Raw genomic sequence first — 19,640 nt, forward strand, 5'->3', positions numbered from 1 at the left:
AAAACAAAAACTAAAATATAACTTGGGGATTCCCCTTTCTATTTTACATTTGTTCAGTAATATAAAAAGCAAGAATGGGAATTCCCCTGTGTTAAAAATGAAAAAAAATTCTCAGAAATTAGGAAAATAAGGCAAAACAAAAACTAAAATATAACTTGGGGATTCCCCTTTCTATTTTACATTTGTTCAGTAAAATAAAAATCAAGAATGGGAATTCCCTTGTGTTAAAAATGAAAAAAAAGCTCTCAGAAATTAGAACCTCAAGTTCTAATTTCAGAGCGGTCAATGCAAACAAAAAATGGTTGTGTTTAAAATAAAAAAAAAAAATGCTCAGAAATTAGAACTTCAAGTTCTAATTTCAGAGCGTCCAATGCATTAAAAACTCTGGTTCTAATTTCTGGATGTTCTAATTTCTGAGAGTTCTAATTTCTGAGCGTCTACTGTATATAGTTTTGGGTCCATAAGTGGGCGAGGCCACGCCCATTTTCAATTTTTAAAAAAAGCCTGGGTGCAGCTTCCTTCTGCCATTTCTTCCGTAAAATTTAGTGTTTCTGACGTTTTTTGTTAGTCGGTTAACGCACTTTTAGTGATTTTCAACATAACCTTTGTATGGGAGGTGGGCGTGGTTATTATCCGATTTCTTCCATTTTTGAACTGTATATGGAAATGCCTGAAGGAAACGACTCTACAGAGTTTGGTTGACATAGCTATAGTAGTTTCCGAGATATGTACAAAAAACTTAGTAGGGGGCGGGGCCACTCCCACTTTTCCAAAAAAATACGTCCAAATATGCCCCTCCCTAATGCGATCCTTTGTGCCAAATTTCACTTTAATATCTTTATTTATGGCTTAGTTATGACACTTTATAGCTTTTCGGTTTCCGCCATTTTGTGGGCGTGGCAGAGGGCCGATTTTGCCCATCTTCGAACTTAACCTTCTTATGGAGCCAAGGAATACGTGTACCAAGTTTCATCATGATATCTCAATTTTTACTCAAGTTACAGCTTGCACGGACGGACGGACAGACAGACATCCGGATTTCGACTCTACTCGTCACCCTGATCACTTTGGTATATATAACCCTATATCTGACTCTTTTAGTTTTAGGACTTACAAACAACCGTTATGTGAACAAAACTATAATACTCTCCTTAGCAACATTGTTGCGAGAGTATAAAAATAAACTATACGTTTGAATCAAAACAAAAAAACTATGTATTTTTTTAGATATGTAAATATATTGTCAATTTTTATACTCTTGCAACCAGTTGTTACAGAGTCTTAAAGTTTTCTTCACCTAACAGATCTACGTATCACCTAAGATAAGCAAAATAGATAAAGGTTTATCCGTATATATATAAATAATCATGATGACGGGAAAAGTTGGAATCCTGTTGATTGTCTGTCTGTTCGTCGGTCCGTCCGTGCAAGCTGTAACTGGAGTACAAATTGAGATATCTCGATGAAACTTGGGATTTAGGTTTCTTAGCAAACGTGTATGCCATGTTATGACGAAAAATTGTATAAATCCAATAAAAACTGTTCAAGCCCCTAGGTACCGTATTTAAGCCACGGTGTCTATAGTTGACTTTTGATCGCAAATGTCGGTCAATGTGTGATATATATAACTGAAATTAAGGGATAATTCTTATTTTATAATGGTCTCTGTATGTCAAAATTGGGTTGAATCGGACCAATACTTCAAGTTGCAAGTGTATAAAATGTTCGGTTGCATCCGAACTTAGCACTTTCTTACTTGTTCAAATTATTATTGGAATAATATTAATGGTTAAGAAAGTGAAATTATTGCTAATGTAAACGAAACCAAATCAAATGAAATTGGTATTCAAAGGTTTTTAAGATTTTTTGTAAGAGCGTCGAACGAGGAGCTTCGAATTTAAGGGTGGAGAAGTCAGCAACACACTAAACTTAATATTTTCTCGAATTTAGTGTAAATGGCAATATGACTTTTGACATGTTGGTAAAAGTGTTGACCAAATTTTTGTATTCCTGTGGAACGAAATGTTTACCGATTTCTATAAAAATACTGGCAGCGCTACTTTTAGAAACTAAGCGTATGATTATTAAGATTATTAAGAAAATTAGATTTAATAGTTAGTAAAAAAATATTTTTTTCATAATATTAAAAAGACTACTTATATAAAGTAGCTAAATCGAAAAACTATGAAAAAATGATAATAAGCTAACATAACATAAAAAGCACTATATGAAGTGTGTTTCGAACATACAAGTATACATATGTAGAAGTAATAAAGGAGCGCATATAAACGTCACCTTTATAAAAAAAATATAATTTCATGGCATATATAACATAATATACGAAAAATAAAACTAAAAATATTGTGATTCACCATGGTCAACGCTGCCACTTTTCATTTCTGAAATTTTCAGAAAACTTTTAAATTTCTGATTTTAAGCATCGGCGAGAGGGAGCAGCTTCTTGAAACCTCCAAATGCGGGGGATGGTGGGATTTCCAGTGGCAAATTGTAAAACTGAATGAATTTGCGGGTTGTTACGTTTTATTTAAATTTCGTTCTTTTATTTTCATCTTTGCGAATTGGAGATGAGGAATTTCGTATGGAGTTTTTTTCCATTTTTTTCTATTTTTTGTTAACAAATTAACCGCGGTTTTTTGAGCTAAAATCGCGCTTTTTACTTCCAAGTGCTGCAAAAAATATAAAAGAATCTTTCTGATTACCTCGAGAAATACATGATCTTTAAAACGCACATCAATTTGTTTGTTTCAGATGATCCGGTAATGAGTTATAATATTCCACTTTTTATCAAGGCGCGTCTGGAGATTCACCGTCACAGGCTTATTTATTAATATTTTTCATTGAAAATTTTTTGTAATATACTACTTTAGAAGTTGTACAATAATATGTCGTTAAATTTAATAAAATTATATTACTCATGTTGCCGCAAAAAAAAAAACATAAATATATCCTTTTTTTTGCCTTTAAAACCTTAACCTTATGTTTGTCACAATATAAATTTTCGTCTCTTTGATGCATTTTATATCACATATAAATATCTCAATAGAAGATGCCGTAATAAAATTAATTGAGAATATTTTGAATAACTTCATTTCATCAGTAGGCTAAGTATGGTATGTATTAAAAAATCTATGAAAATTGCATACAGCCTTACTTAAAAAGCTGAATATCTCGAGAAGTATTAATGATAGCGATTTTGAGCATTTTTTATAGCAAATAAAATTTCCAACAAATTCGTCATGTCCATTTTTTCTATAGCTCTTGTCATTTACGAGATATATACAAAAAAATGCGAAATTCTTGGAAAAATCGGGTTTAGAGCCTCGTACTACCTCGCCGGTGTGAGTTACGACTTTGTTTCACTGGGCACTTTTGTAGAGTGCACAATTGTGAGAGATATGCGTCTAAAGTCAAAGCGATGCCATAAAATACCTCTGATCTGTAGGAATTTAAAGATAAAAACTCACGATTGTAGTGTATTTTCAATCGAAAATTTTTCTAGGCCTTGGTCCAGTTCTTGATGTTAATATTAAGGGCTAAAATTGTCAGGGAACTTTTTTTAGGGTATTTCCAAGGAAATTTCGTGACGGGACTGAAAAAAGTTAATAGTTAAAAAAAAACACCCTAATATACATATAAAGTAGATAATTCATTAGCAAAAATTTTCAATGATAAATTTTATCAACACCTGAAAAGATTTCTCCTCTTTGCATAAAATTTTCGGTTACACCCGAACTTAGCCCCCCTTTACTTGTTGCCTCCTAAATATTAGATTCAAGTTAAATACAGCCATTGGCAGTTTTATTTCATTCGTTTTATGCAGATTTTTCATCAAGGCGAGTCAAAAGAGGGAAATTCTTTAATCATCTGCATATGCGTGAACTTTTTTCAATAATCTCTTTCCAATAATCTCTCACTCTTTTTCAATAATTTACATTGCCTATCACCAATATGGTTGAACTAATGTTTGCTATTGTAATAATTGTGTCTAAATAATTATTCATATACTTTAAAACGTACGTAAAATTAATTAATTGAAATTATTCCCTTTCCATTTATTTTTTTCTAACTGTGTGTTACATTAGTTTCATGTCATACATTTGCATTTTATTTTAGGATTTCTGTCAAAGTTCGCTAGAAAATTTACCATCGAACGCAGTAATATTTAGATATTATTTAGAGATATAAGATTTTCATGTTTGAAATCAATATTTGTCCGATAACTTACATACAAAAAGAGCTAAATTTAATCCTTCAATCAATTAGGGTTAACAAATTTAAATTTTGCTAAAACATAATAATAATGCATTATAAGGACGTATTTAGTGCATATAAAAAATTGCAAAGCTAAAATGAAGTTAAAAAACACAACTGAGATAGCTAGGCTTAGGAAACTACTATCCAAGCACCCGACTAGAAAAAAAATTTGGGGAGAGTGGACTATATGCACTGAGGAATCAACAGAAGACTTAGTCAACTCGCATTTTTCAGGGTGTAAGGACGTTACTAACTTCTAATCTGTAAGAAAGGGAGTAGTGTACGTCCTCTCCGATGCCATAAGAAAGGATCAAATACAGTGAACTTCGAACCTTTTAAGTCTCCTGGAATGGATGGTATTATCCCAGCCATGAATCCAAACGTATCAACGGTGCTGGTATTATACTTGATGATAATATGTGAAGTATGATTAAGGCTTCCGTGATGCATACCAAAAGCGGGTAACGGAGTCACTCTACATTCGAAAGTTTATATACAAATAAGTCTCACCTCATTCCTCACTCGAAAAAATTCTAAATGCCTGGTTTAGGGACAAGATTCATTTTCCCTTCACTGGTTAACCTTAAATATAGAGAGAGGCACACAGCAATAAAGAATATGCACTGCGTAGCTTTCTTGACATTAGTGAAGCATTTAATAATGCCCCATTGCCGCAACGATTAATAGTCTGGAAGCAGCCGGTATAGAACCAGCCATCATAGAATGGATAAAAGCTATACTAAGCTGCAGGAGAATTAATGCAGAATGGAATGAAGCCAGATTTCTCAGGTTAGCGGGCACGAACGGGAACTCCTCATGGGGTGTACTGTTACTTGTAACAAATAAGTTTCTGGAAAAATTTGAAGGAAGAACACCCAAACTGATAGCTTATGCCGACGCCATCGCTACACTAACGACGGGCAAGTTCCTTGACACTGTTAATATCTTAAATTTACCTTACGACGAAATCAGTGGCGGCAGGTGAATTTTCCATAAGAACCTTCGGACATAGCCCGATAGGCAGGGAATCGGTGAAACAAAATAGACCGCAAACCTTCCCGCTAAAATAGGGGGATAAAGCTTTATCAAGTCACTTTAAAAGAAGGTGGATGTCGCAGGTGTACGTGGAATTTCCATGTTTCGGGAATCAAAATCGCTGATGAGATTACGCAAGTCGTTAAAAACTATACAATATGAAATTTCCGAAAGGGCTAAGCTAACAGGCGGATCGAGGTAAGGTGGAATAGTACCTTACAATTGCCAAGATCACGTGCAAATGAGCGGAAGGAAAACACGAAGACTCTATTCACATGGTCTCGAAAAGACAGAAGGACAGTTTTTGACATGGTCACAGGTCACAACTTACTTGCTTCAGATGCGAGCCATATAAACATTCTTAACGATAGAAATATACAAATTGCGGGGAGGTAGGCATGAGAGAGACGCTGCAACCCCTACTCCGCTTATGTCCGACCTTATCTAGAACTCGTCTTAGATATCTAGGAACTTCATCGTTTTTATACATAAAAGCAAATGCAGAACTTTTTTATCTTACTCTTATTTTTAGATATAAAAGCAACAAAAATAAAGTATGTGCAACCCGTGCGAAAAAAGCTGTTGACTGATGTAATCTAACGATATACATACATGCGTATGTATACCAGGTGCGTTGCAAAGTAAAAAGTAAACAGGACTTAAAAAAATAGGTGAATACGGGAGTGGTTAATGGTTAAAATGTGACTTTTGGTGAAATAGCCGGGCACAAGATGTCCTTCGAATGTAGGATCCTGAGCAATTTTTGGTCGTCAGTTAATTCGTGCGGAACAAACCGTGCACGCACCTTTCGTAATTTCAATTGTTCGGTCAAAATGCGATAAATCGATGCTTTGAAGATGTTCAATTCCATTTCCATGAATTTCAAAGATGATTTCGGCTGATTTTTGATGAATTCACGCACAGTTTCGATGGAATTTCCGGTGATCACGGATTTTGATTGGCCCACATGTCGATCGTCATTTATGTCCTCACGACCACTTTGAAAACGTTGAAACCACTCGTGCACTCTGCTACGGGATAGGCAATCATCGCCATAAACTTGTTTCATCAATTGAAACGTTTCGGTAAAAGTTTTACCAATTTTAAAACAAAATTGAATGTTGGCTCTTTTTCGAAGCTCATTTTCGCACCGATAACACAAACATACTGACACTTAAAACGCAATAACTTAACTTCAAGCACTTAAATGTCATGAAATTTTTACTGGATAATCGATAAAGATAGCAGGTTTTAACGCACCAGTCGATATATAGATGGCGCCACCAGGAGGCGCTAGATTCAAAAAGTCCTGTTTATTTTGGACCGCACCTAGTGTATTCGACTACTCACTAAAGTTTATTTTATGTGACCAATTTTTCTTTGTTTAAAAATATACATCAGGATTTAATATTACTTGTACACACTATGTGCCTTTGGTTATAACTATGAAACCCATAACTTTGTTTTAAATAAGTCTTTGATATTAAAAAGGAAATATCATTATTTGTAGAAAAACTTGAACATTTTAAATATACATAAATGTGCATACTTACTTATAATAATACGTATAAGTGAAAATTGTTCTATAATTTCGAATCGTTGAACAAAGACATATATTCGCTAAAACTTGTCTTATTGATTTAAAATAGAAACTCGTTTGTTTTTACTTATATCTGCTGTCTCAAATAACTATTTTTATTCAATAATAGTATTCTTAAAACATATATTTAACTTTTAATTATAGTATTATGATATAACTAATAAAAAGCTTTTTTAAAATAGAACTATCCCAACAAAATCTTTTTTGTTATCTATAAAGTTAACAATACATAAATTCCTCATACAGCACAGTGTTTTTGTCATAATGTAACTGTTTTTCGAGAACGTTTATTGAAAAATTAATTGACAACTTCTGCCGCAGTTTTGAAAAATATCTCGCATTTTGGATAATTTTACGAGAGAGCAAGTCATATTAAAACTAAAATTAAACTTTTATTTATATTTGAATAGCAATCCTTTGATAAAAGTAATTTTATACATCTCATAGGAGTAGGTTAAAGACTGATTTTTTAAAAACACTTGTGAAATAAACTTTACTAGTTTGAATCATATTTAAATAAATAAATTTAAACTACCGTCATAAATGCGAAATCCAATTTAAAATGAATAAAATGTTTGTCGTGACTTCATTCGTCATTGATTTACAAAATCAAACCTTTATGATATAATTTCTATGAACTATGAACTGAAAAGGAAACGAAATTATCATAGTCTCTATTTCAATGATTCTTGACTGCTGTTAAATATCTCTGAACATATCATGTCATAGAATATGCTGAGATAATACAAAACATTCATACATAAACAAATATATAAAAATATATACATTTACATTGCATTTTACGCATACATATATAAATAAATGTATGCATTGATAAAATAATGTTTCTAAAAATACATTTAGGCATTATAGATATGTGCAATTGAAAATAATTCATATGACACAATATACATACGAACAGACACACGCACATGCATTGAGTTCCACAATTAAAATCAGGCCATGTTCCATGTTTGACAACATACATAGTAAAACATACATATACAACGAATCAATAATAAAGACATTATGAGCTAGTAAGGAAGGGCTAAGTTCGGGTACAACCGAACATTTTATACTCTTTCAACTTACAAGAATCAAAGCCAGGGAAATACGTTAAGGTGTATAACCAATCATATAGAGTAAAGTCAGCTGGATGTTCGAAAATCCTGATACTAGTTATATGGGGGATGGGTCAAGCTTTCGCTCAAATTTATCTATTTTATATACAAAGATACACTGCTATACTATGGTGTACAGAGTCACTCGGAAGTTCGAAAGTCTTTATATCAGGTGTATGGGGGTTAAGGAAAGTATTCGCCCGATTCAACCCATTTTGATCATAAGATGGCATACACTAACGGCATTATTCTTGCAAAGTTTCACCGCGTTATATTAATTTCTTCTTGATTTGTGGAATTTGAAATTTTGCTATATGGAGCGAGGTTCTACTATGATTTCGCCCTGTGACATAGTAATATGAAAAGAATATCACGTACAAAATTTTGTCAAAATCGAACGAGATTTCACCAAAATGTGGACGGTGCCACGCCCACTGTTCCATTTTTACCCCGGCTGTCTCATAACAACTCGGTGTTAAAATTTAATGTTTCTGGCTTATTCAGTTATTGATTTATCGCGCTTTTAGTAGTTTTTAACAGGACCGTTATATGGGGAGTGTGAGCGGTTATCTTCCGATTTCATCCATTTTCACACTGTCGGTAGGAGTTCTTATAATATTTGAGCCGGGTGAGTGTGGTTATTGTAGATTTCTTGGTTTAGGAGAGTTTAATGTACAAACTTATTATAGGGCGGGGCCACGCCCACTTTTTCAAAAATATTTGCCTACATGTGCCCCTGACTATTGCGATGCCTTGTGCCAAATTAGAGCTTCATAGCTTAATTTAGTCCTTAGTTATGGCACTTTATATGTTTTCGGTTAAGAACGATTTGTGGGCGTGGCAGTTGTCCGATTATGCCCATCTACGAACTCGAATTTTTTTATACTAAGGAACCCACCTACCAAGTTTCATCAAGATATCTCAATTTTTACTCAAGTTGCAGCTTGACGGACGGACGGACAGACAGACAGACAATTAACCGGATTTCAACTCTTCGTCACCCTAATCATTTATATATATATACATAACCCGATATCTATCTCGCTTAGTTCTAAGTGACATGTACAACAGTTAGGTGAACAAAGCTAAAGTACTCTGTAGCAACTGTTTGCAAGAGCATAAAAATTTCTCACTCAATGAAAGGTCTTTAATTTCCCGCACCTTCGGTAAGGCATTAAAGAAACCTCATTGAGTTATTAGCAAGTGTATAGCATTTTATTTCGAAGGCTAAGTGTAAGAAAATAACATAACTCAAAATGAAAACCTAATTTTCGTGGCACAGCTTTTATACTCATATAACGTCCTTTAGAAAGAACCATGACTCAATTATATAAGGTTGTATTACTAGAGAGTGTGCTTCTAGTTTTAATCCTCAATGACAAATAAACTTTTATGTGTTTTGATCTCTCAAAAATCACAATTGCGGGAAAGTTTTATACTACTGTGATCTAATTGAAAGGTGAATTTTGTCCATTTCATCTCCTTCAGAGTAATCTCCTCCCGCTGCAATACACTTATGTCAACGAATTTTCCAGTCATCATAGCATAAAAATCCTCCGTCTTGATGACCATCAGTGGCTTCTTCGATTCAGCTTTTATATCCTCAATTCGGTTAAAACAATGTCCTTGGAGTGGTCATGTGAATTTGCTGAATAGCCAGAAGTCAAATGCGGTGGTTGCGGCACGATATCAGTTGAAATTGTGGCGAAATGATCACGAATAACCAATGCAGTCTGAGATGATGCATTATCGCACTTCTTTGTTCAATAAATTCAGACATAGTAAAATCGAAGAATTCACTTTTAGAGCCTCACAAAACGATGCGTATGTCAAATACTAATGAATAATTTTACGTGAAATTTAGAATAGATGCCCCTACAGTACTACCAACTTACAGAAAAAAAAAATTTACCGATTCGAAAAACATGCGAAATATAAATTAAAAATTCACATTTCAATTTGATCACCAGTAGTGTTGTTGAATCATTAAAAGAAAGCAAACACATGATTTTGACATTACGAGTGAAAACAATTATGACAAATTTTTGCTTATCTTCTCACGACACAATCTCATAAAGTTTAATTATAATAAAAATTCCAAGAGAAAAAAAATTAAAAACCTTATTTCAATGCTCCTCCAACTTACATTTCTATCTAAATGATCCTCAATCTTACTTAAAAAAACTTAAACTATAGGCCATTGCTTCATAGCTCTGCATAACTCATGATAGTGCAATTGTATGTAATAAAATAAATACTATGCATATGTATTAATTCTCAGTGTTTTATATAAGTGTGTATTGTTTCTACTGAATGCAAAAATAAAAACAGCATAGTTGACAATATTTAACAATACCATTCATGAAGCTTTGTTGATTGTTGACATTTTATAACTTAGTGGGTTAGTATTGGCTAAACAAAAGTTAAACCAAAACGTTTGTATTGCCACATAAAAATATTTACAGCAAATATATGTAAATAGGAGATTAACATTCTTCAATAGGCTTAACACAAGCATTTTATGTTAGCTAATTCTAGTTTTGTATTTGTATCGCTTAAGCGTTGCGTTAATTACTGTATTCGTTTGAAATATTTACATCCTATTTTTTAGCGAATATAATTTAATATATCACACATTTATGTCGTAATTAACTGACATCCTAATAAACTAAGCTTTTATTTCTAATTTTAATGTGGTGATGTGTGCTGAAAAAATTCAATGTTCGTATTTTTTGCTTCATTAACAATGTTATACAAGTAATAATTTTGTATCATTACAGAACATTTCCTTAACTTTACGGTACCTTCCATGGTACCAGTACAATTTCAAGGTACGAGGACCTATTTAAGATGATCAAAAAGTCTATAATAAGTTTTTTGTGAACTCGCTAGTGAGTGCCATTAATAACCCGTACACTCCTAACACACTTTCTCAACTGTGCTCATCCTTTCGAGCAAATCTGACTGAAACAAACTAAAATTCGTAAAACCATCATACACACTCGTATAGCCAGTTTAAAGCCAGGTTTTTCAACAATCCTCGAACATCTCTACAAACCTACACATTTTATTTACTTTCGCTTATGTATACACCATATATAGTATATATAATAACACAGTGCGCATTTGTAACACTAAAAATAATAAATTCAATTACTTTAAGACTGGCTTTCGAAATCTAACGCTTTCATGTATTTATTGAGTCCTTGTGTTATGTATCTTGTGTAAATATCTAGCAAATATCTGTTAAAGGTGTTGTCTATGTTTGGAAATGTTTATATCTCTTTTGTCGCGTTCGCATAATAGGGTATTACTTCTTTTTTGTTTTCACAGCAGCGTTTTATGACAATCAGAAACCCGAACCTTCAGCACTTATTCTCTAACCTAGCATAAAACTAATACTAGTTATAAAGTTTCTTCGGGTTGTTAAATACTCTTTTTGCAATATCTTTATGGTGTATAAAATGTGAAATTTTGAAATTGATAAAATAAGTTCTTTAAGTAGGCTTTTTTGAATATTAAAAAACACCAGAGAGCAAAGTAATTATTATTATTATTATGAATTACACTGGTTTACAGTGGTTGTTGCCAGAGATATATGAAAGATCGATTTAGAATATATTTGTGCTCTCAATAACTTCCTAAATTATTCAAAAAATGTATCCAAAACAAAATATAAGAAATGAAAATATCATAAAAACCCAATAACAATAAATATATATATAAATAAGTTCGTAATCTGGGTAATTGAAGCCATCAAAAATTGCTAAGATATCCAGGGCTACAAAAGAAATATATATGTATTTAATGTCATATTCTCATGTAGAAAGACGTAGCACGTACTAATTAAAATCTAATAAAATAATAGTTAATCTTAAGAGGTATACGGTACGGTAGAGGTATCGGAATATAAATTGTTCTTTTTTAAATTTGAAAATTATCTGTATATGTATTATGTATATGTAGTAAAAATTAGTTAATAATAATAGCTGTAAATTAGTTTACAAGATTTGATATTTTAGATACACCACTATTCTGCGACCCCCGAATATTTTCGAAGAATCTCAAAGTTTTTAACAGCCACGAGAATAGCTTCTCATAAATTCCGACAGACGTTCATAAAACGTTAGGAAAATAGACTTTTAGTAAACTTGTAACCATGAATAATAGTGTGCAAATATTTGTTAGCCGCATTTTATTTCTTTTCGTATATATAACATATATAATGCTAAGTATGTATATGAATGTGTAATATTTTCTCATTTAGAATTTAAATTCAATGAGAATATCATTAACCATATCTAAAATAGTTCGAGTACTTCTTTGGGTTCTCGGATTAGACAAGGCCTTGGCAGTAGTCTAAAGGTCGTCAAGTTATGCTATTTACCAGACCACCACTAGCAACGTGGCCATAATTCTATTCGGGTGATATCCAGGATGATGTATGTATATATTAAATATTTTGGGCTTGATATCATCGCCTGACCGGACAGCTATACCCTGACATTCAAGGGTAGTATCCCTGAGGTTAATGTCGCCATAGATGCTACGATGTTGTGCATTATGATGGCTAGGCGTACACCATTATCTCGCTCGCAAACCTTACATATAACGTTGAAACCTGAAAAACTCAGAAGATCTGAGCGGCTATTTCATTTGGCTATTTAGAACGCAGCTATCACTCGTTCCTAGCTCATGAATGCAACTATCTCCTCGATCTTACTCTGGAGTCTGTCACAGTTGATTTGTCGTGAATGCCTGTGGATGATCCTGGGAGTGAGAAAGTTGTCAGCAAGGGGTCATGTAACTTGTGGTCCACTCTCTGAGTTTCTTAAGGGCTGAGCAGGTTTTAAAATAGTTCCATCCATTGCATATATTACACCTAACCGAGGTATAGTTTTAAGCCTTCTAGCGCAAACACAGCTGCAAAATTCTTCCGGGCTTTGATTAGACTCAATGCCAGTACGGATCAGAAGGATGCGAAGCAACACTGCTGCTAGGAATTACTTTATTGATGGCAATCATAACCAAAAACACGCCGATCGAAACAGGGTTAGTTCCCCGAAATAACAGTGAAATAACATAGAACCGGTTGTCTTGAGAATTTTCCCCTGCCTTTCGTTCGGCTACTAACTACTTTAGTGAATTAAAATTTCTCGTTATTACAATTTAAAGTTTTGTGAATTTAATATGTATAATGGTTACTATATAATATATTTAATTAAGATTGCGTTGAATAAAATTCCACACCAGTTCGTATACATATTATACGTATTATACTGTTTTGTATGATTCTTGTTTTTTGGGTACTCAAATTATAGTACCTAACAACTATTCATTACGAAAACCAAAAAGTTAAAACTCACTACAATTTTCGGATTAAAATTGGCCCTGCTCCCGTTGTCGTTGTGGCTTCAAAACAAAATAAGAATGCTTTTTGGCATTCCTATCGGCGTTATCGAAAATAAATTCATATTGAAGCGAACATTGTAACGACATGAAATCATTCTATTTCGATATTGTTTAAAGGGATATTTCGAAAAAATTTAATACATTTGCACCTCTATGTCTCGACGTAGATGATTGATATAAAGTAAATAAAATGTGCTAAAATACATTTTTATGTCTCTGAAGGTGTTCAACATTTATGAATGTATGTATGTATATACTTAAGGCAGAAGGGCACTTAAAATTCAAAATAAAAATGAAAATAAATCTGAAACTAAAGCAACAGAAGCCTTATTATACTTATGCCCGGTTTCACAGTCCATACTTAAGTTGTGCCCAAATAAAATCCTAGCTAAGCATTGTTGCAGACTGAGTAGTCGTTTGCGTGTCACAGACAATGCTTAATGTTTATAAAATTTTATTATGATATATGGCAACGTTATGGGCCACATATGTTTTACAAATCTCATCCATAAAAATACGTTTGAAATATTTAAATTATAAGAGACAATACATAAATTTGAGAGGAAAGTTATATCGAAAATGGATGAAAACAACGAAAGAACCCCGAATTTCAACGCTAGCGAATCGGAGCACCTATTGGAACTAGTGGTAAAGTATAAAGCTGTCATCGAATGCAAGCGGACGGACACTTGCTCGAAGGCTAAGAAAGAAGACAAACATCAGCTGGTACTTAACTCCCATTTTCAGTACTTAAGTACTTACTGTAAGTATGAACTGTAAAACACTATTTTCCTGTTTTATCTTAAGCACAACTTAAGTATGGACTGTGAAACCGGGTATTAAATTCACAAAATAGTTGAAATATTTCCTGCAAAACAACAAACAACAACTTTAAATATAGCGTCGATGTTGGGCATTGTCATACTCTTAATTTCAATTTAAAATTTCTATAACTTTTCTTTGACGTTACGATTTACTTAAAAATTACGAAAATTAGGAATGAAACGACGATAACATCGACAATAACTAGGAAATGGGAATAGTGCTGAATATCTGTTTGCAATTCACAATTTCATTGGTCGCTATTTTTGCTCACTGCTTTCAGCCTTGTTATAAAATTCGTCTAACCAGAAATCGTACACTTGTACATATTTAACAATGCACAAGCTTGTATACATGGGTAAATAATTAGTAACATAAAGGTATTTACAAATAACAAATAATACTTTTTTAAAGCGGAATAAAGTTCTCCCCGCCAAAGGAGTAATTGCACATGCGTCAGAAGGCATGTTAGTGCAAGGTTGTACCGCAAGTTCAATCCTTGGCGCACCGAAATCCGCTATTATTTACTTTTTCTAGTAAATAAATCACTATGATATTTTGTATTTATGTACATACATTCCGATCCACTTGAATAATTGCATATTTTATTTTTAAAATACGAGCCTTTATCTCTTGATTTAAACATCGCAGAAGCTCTGCCTTAACTTGGTTTTAAAGATGGATCTATTTTGAATAAGTGTTGTGAAAATGAATAATATACCTCTCAAAATTTTGTTTATATGGGGTATTTTATTGAATAACTCAAAAAATATGCTTTTCAATTTCCATCATAAGCAAGTGTAAATATTTTATAGGTTTTCAAATTAATAATTTTAGTATTTAGGATAATTAATAAAATTCTAGTCGGAAATCTATCTATCCTAAATCTTGTGGACCATTTACCCCCAAACGTTTTCTATTGTATTCAGGTTTGGAGAATAAGTTCGCCTCTTCAAAAAACTCACATTTTCAGATGTAATCCAAGATTTGACTACACTTGCGGTGTGGATCGAGCATTGTCCTGTTGATATCTCCAAGGTTTGGCTAAAACATTATGCAGTCATTTTCAATGTATGAATCTGTAGCTCAATTTTTCTATAACAACATACCGAACCACAAATCATCACACCCCTTTCGCGGCTAAAAAACGTTGTTCTTTTCTAAGGTCACGAAAATAAAAAATAAATCTGTCGGAACCGTTGATGACCGATTTCGATTCATTCCAACTCATGGAACTTGCTCCAAAACTGTAGCCTTGTATCCTTCCGTTAAGCATTTACATACATAGGTTTTGGTTTTTTGAGTACCAGTTGCTGAAAACTTTTTATTATTCTTCTCACAGTGGAAATACTGGCACTGGAACAACTTTTATTTTTGCTGCAAAGTCACTCGAATTGGAAACTATTTTCAAAATATACCGCCTTTTTATATTTTTCCTATATGTCATCGAACTAGCGACAATATTTGCACTTCTATTAATTTTGGAAGCAATCGTTAGCGCAGAAAGGCTTTGACCCGCAAAAGCTCCAAATTTGGCCTTTTCGACATCAGAAATGGCATCTTCTAGTCCTATATTCACTAAAAAGACCTGAATTTTATTAATTTTTCCTAAACGGACCAGCTTTCTAAATAGCGCATCACAGTGTGAACATATTCAACTAAGACATGTTTATTAAAACTCCAAGCTAAAACGGAGCCGTTTGCCATGTCTAAATGAAGAGACATAGTATGCTGGAATCTTCAAAATGAAATATGTACCTATTCAAGTGAATCAGGGTGTATATATTTAATTAAGTATTTTTTAACACAGACTTCGATAAATACATATAGACATACATATGTGCGCATGCATATTTTCATTGTCATTCTTTTACACGCGTGGCCACGTAAACCTTACTACTGTACTTTCTTAAATTTTTTTTGGACTTTTTCGTTCGTTCGGGATTTTCTTCAATTTTGTTTTTTTATGTTTTTAGTAATCATAAGTATTATCTAACTATAATTATAGTTTTTAATTTATTACGTTTAATGTGAAAAACACAAAGAGCTTTTCTGTGCTTATACAAAAGCGGCCGATTTTATTGTTTTTAAAGTGATACACCTACTAAACTTCGTGTTTCAATTAAAAAAAAATAAAATAAAATATTAATTTCAAATGTAGTGTAAAGGAAAATAAATTAAAATAATAAAAAATTTAATTCTTTCATCGCTGGACAGTCTCTTACATTACGAGCTCATTTTGTAAGGCTCACTATCTTTCAATTGATTTATCTATAGCTGAATGTGTTTTGTTTTTAATTTTTAATATTGTTTCTATATCGCAAAAAGTACCGCTATAAAATGTTAAATATGCACAATACTAGAAAATTTTGAGTGGTAAGTTATGCGTGGTAACGAGTGTAGGGGTATATACATACATATTCATTCATTTAAACATTGATTTTACTTTGAGCGTCAATAATGTATATATTTTTTAATTTTAAATGGTGTTAACTATGTATGTAATGAAAAAACTATCCTTATTTCAATTTAATAATTTAGATTCAGAGTTAATGACAAATTAAAATTATTATAGTTTAAAGTTCAAAGTAAACAATCAAGCATAACATCTTAATTACTAATTACTTCCAAACTTAAGTATATTACAGATCGAAAACTTCCATTTTAAATGAGCGTTTACTTGTTGGCACTTTTAGATGAATTGGTACAGCCAGTTTGGAACGAAGATTGGAGTTTCGCATCGTCACAGGCCGGTCGTCATCATCTTCATCATCCGAAGAGTCGCTTCGTGTTCTAACGGGCCCCCCCAAGGAGGGACCACTATAATCATCTTCGTCATCCTGAAATAAAAATTCATGAATATACCTATAGAAATTTCTGTCTGAGTACATATGTACGGATATATGTTTCTCATAATCATCATCTGAAATATTATCTTAAAAACCAGTAAAAATGTAAATATAAGTTACCATAAGTCTGACCCTTCGGTGAATGAATTTTATTGAAAGCGAACTCGATTAGAAGTGGTTGCGAACACACCATGTTGGTAATACATATCCATCAATACATACGTATTATAAAAGAAAGTCGATTTTTCTGTCCCTATTCCCCTTTGTATGCTTAAGTCTTTAAAACTACTAAATCTTTGACTAAATAATGTATTATGTATTGTACCCATTGAAAAGGTCTACAGAAAACTCCGCGATGGTATATGTCTATCTCTTATGGATATCCCATGATAACATTTTTTTGTCGTGCCTATAAATAGAGCGTCGGAGGCCGCGGTTCTACCTATAGCACTTTGAATTTAGCAGCGATCGGACGCGTTTATTATCGGTCTCTAGCGAGTAATATTTAAACGGAAACGATTATTAAATGTTATGGGTAAAACACGTTCTGTAATTTTCATTGAGATAACTCAAATATATTCTGTCTATTTTATATTAGTCTATCTTTATATTAGGTATATGGGGGCTCAAGGAAGTATTGATTCAACCCATTTTTGTTGCACAGAAGTCAACTATATATACTGAGGTCCACATATTCGGTATCTAGGGGCTTATACAGTTTTGGTTGGATTTGGAAATTTTTTTGTCATATAGTGGCATACTTTAAAAAAATTATTAGTGCAAAATTTTATCCCGTAATATTAATTAATTCTTGATTTGTGTACTTTATGTGAAATTATCAAATGAAAATTAAAATAGTGTTATATGGGAAGTAGTGGGCGGTGCCACGCCCATCGTCCAATTTTCACACTGGCTTCTATAAAGCTCTCTCACCATCTCGGAGGTAAAATTTGACATTTTTAGTATTTTTAACAGTACGTTATATGGGGAGTGAGTGGGGTTTTCCTTCTATTCCATCCATTTTTACACTGTTGGCAGGAGTTCTTATGTTATTTGCGCTCAGCAAATTTGGTTGTTGTAGCTTTAGTTGCTTAGGAGATGTGTATATTAGACTTATTAGAGGCCACAGGTACCTCTTGTTACTGCGATCTTCTGTTCCAAGAAGATTCTGTCTGATTTTGTGTTTGGTTATGGCACTTTATAGGTTTTCGGTTAATGACGAACTCAAGTTACAGCTGGCACGGAATGACTTTTCTCGTCATCCAGATCATTTATATATGCATATATAGCCATATCTGGCTTAGTTTTCAGTGTACATACAATCGTTAGGTGAACAAAACTCGTGTACTCTGGATCATATAATAATGGTAATAGAATAGAAGGAAGTTAGCACACTGTACTACATTAAATATTTACTGAATTGAATTTAACAGGATAACTTTAATGTTGCCTTTCCCTTTTAATAAAAAATTCGTAGAAAGTAGGATTGAATGAAAATCGAAAACGGATATTCTGTGTGATTGTAAAAAGTGATTTCGGGAGAATAACTTTTTTGGTGTATTTGTAACTTCGTAATCTGTAGAAATGTGTTTGGGACGTAATCATTCAATGGCGTTGTCTTCCTCCACGCGAATCTAGATAAGATCGTGCTTATCTGGTAATAGTTACTTATAATTACCTTTTTACATTTATTTTGGTAATACTTACTAATTACAAATTAAATCAAAAGAAATGAAAAAGAAAGAACAATAATATGAAATTATTTTACCATAGCGCCTGTATTTTCATTCGCATTTGTGTTAAAAACAATCATGCATTAAGCATTTTACAACTGACCTAGTAGCCACTTAAAGTTTTATATAATTTTAATTCATTAAAATCAACTGATCTTTGAATCTACTCGTACCATGCAAAAATAAGTTATTTTTTTTACATAATAAGAAATTATATTTAGAGTATGTGAAAATGTTAAGGGGGTATTCTCATGTAATCACTTCGAAAAATCGTTTTTTTTATATTTTGACAGTAAAACCTATTGAAAACATGCTGTGAAAAATTCAGACCGAAATTCATAGTATTTAATAAGTTACAGCTCATAGTCGCCAACGTGTCGTAAGCGACTGTCTATCAGGCGCCATGACAAGTCTGCAGCTGCTACGTTTCTAAACGCATTTTTCTCGAATCATCATTTTCTGAAACTGTCATGGTCCTAAAAAAAAAGTATTCAACCCATTGCTTTAAAATTTACATATGTTCTTCTACTCATTTATAGTTATCGTCCCTACCAGAATTGTTTATTTTCGAAAATATTTTCATATTTTTTTTTTTAATTTACATATGTTCTTCTACTCATTTATAGTTATCGTCCCTACCAGAATTGTTTATTTTCGAAAATATTTTCATATTTTTTTAAACGATTTTTAACGAAAAAAACAAGATTTTCGTGACTTTTTTTGAAGTTCGACATTTTTTTTTTATGAAATTGATTATATTTGGTAGGGACGATAGCCGCAGAACTACTGAATA

The 19,640-nt window shown here is 32.7% G+C and overlaps 1 protein-coding gene across 6 annotated transcripts in view; it reads right to left on the reverse strand.

Annotated features, from left to right (window-relative positions):
• Nucleotides 1-16,807: 16,807 nt before the first annotated feature.
• LOC120773079 (sodium-dependent neutral amino acid transporter B(0)AT3) overlaps nucleotides 16,808-19,640 on the reverse strand; it is a 59,129-nt gene continuing 56,296 nt past the window's right edge. For all 6 annotated transcript variants that reach the window (XM_040102024.1, XM_040102028.1, XM_040102023.1 and 3 more), the window contains one exon: nucleotides 16,808-17,105. In XM_040102024.1, the coding sequence (XP_039957958.1) occupies nucleotides 16,908-17,105 (198 nt within the window). In that variant the 3' untranslated portion in view covers nucleotides 16,808-16,907. The remainder of the gene's footprint in view (nucleotides 17,106-19,640) is intronic.

This window comes from Bactrocera tryoni, chromosome 3 (genome assembly GCF_016617805.1).
Source record: "Bactrocera tryoni isolate S06 chromosome 3, CSIRO_BtryS06_freeze2, whole genome shotgun sequence".
NCBI lineage: Eukaryota > Metazoa > Arthropoda > Insecta > Diptera > Tephritidae > Bactrocera > Bactrocera tryoni.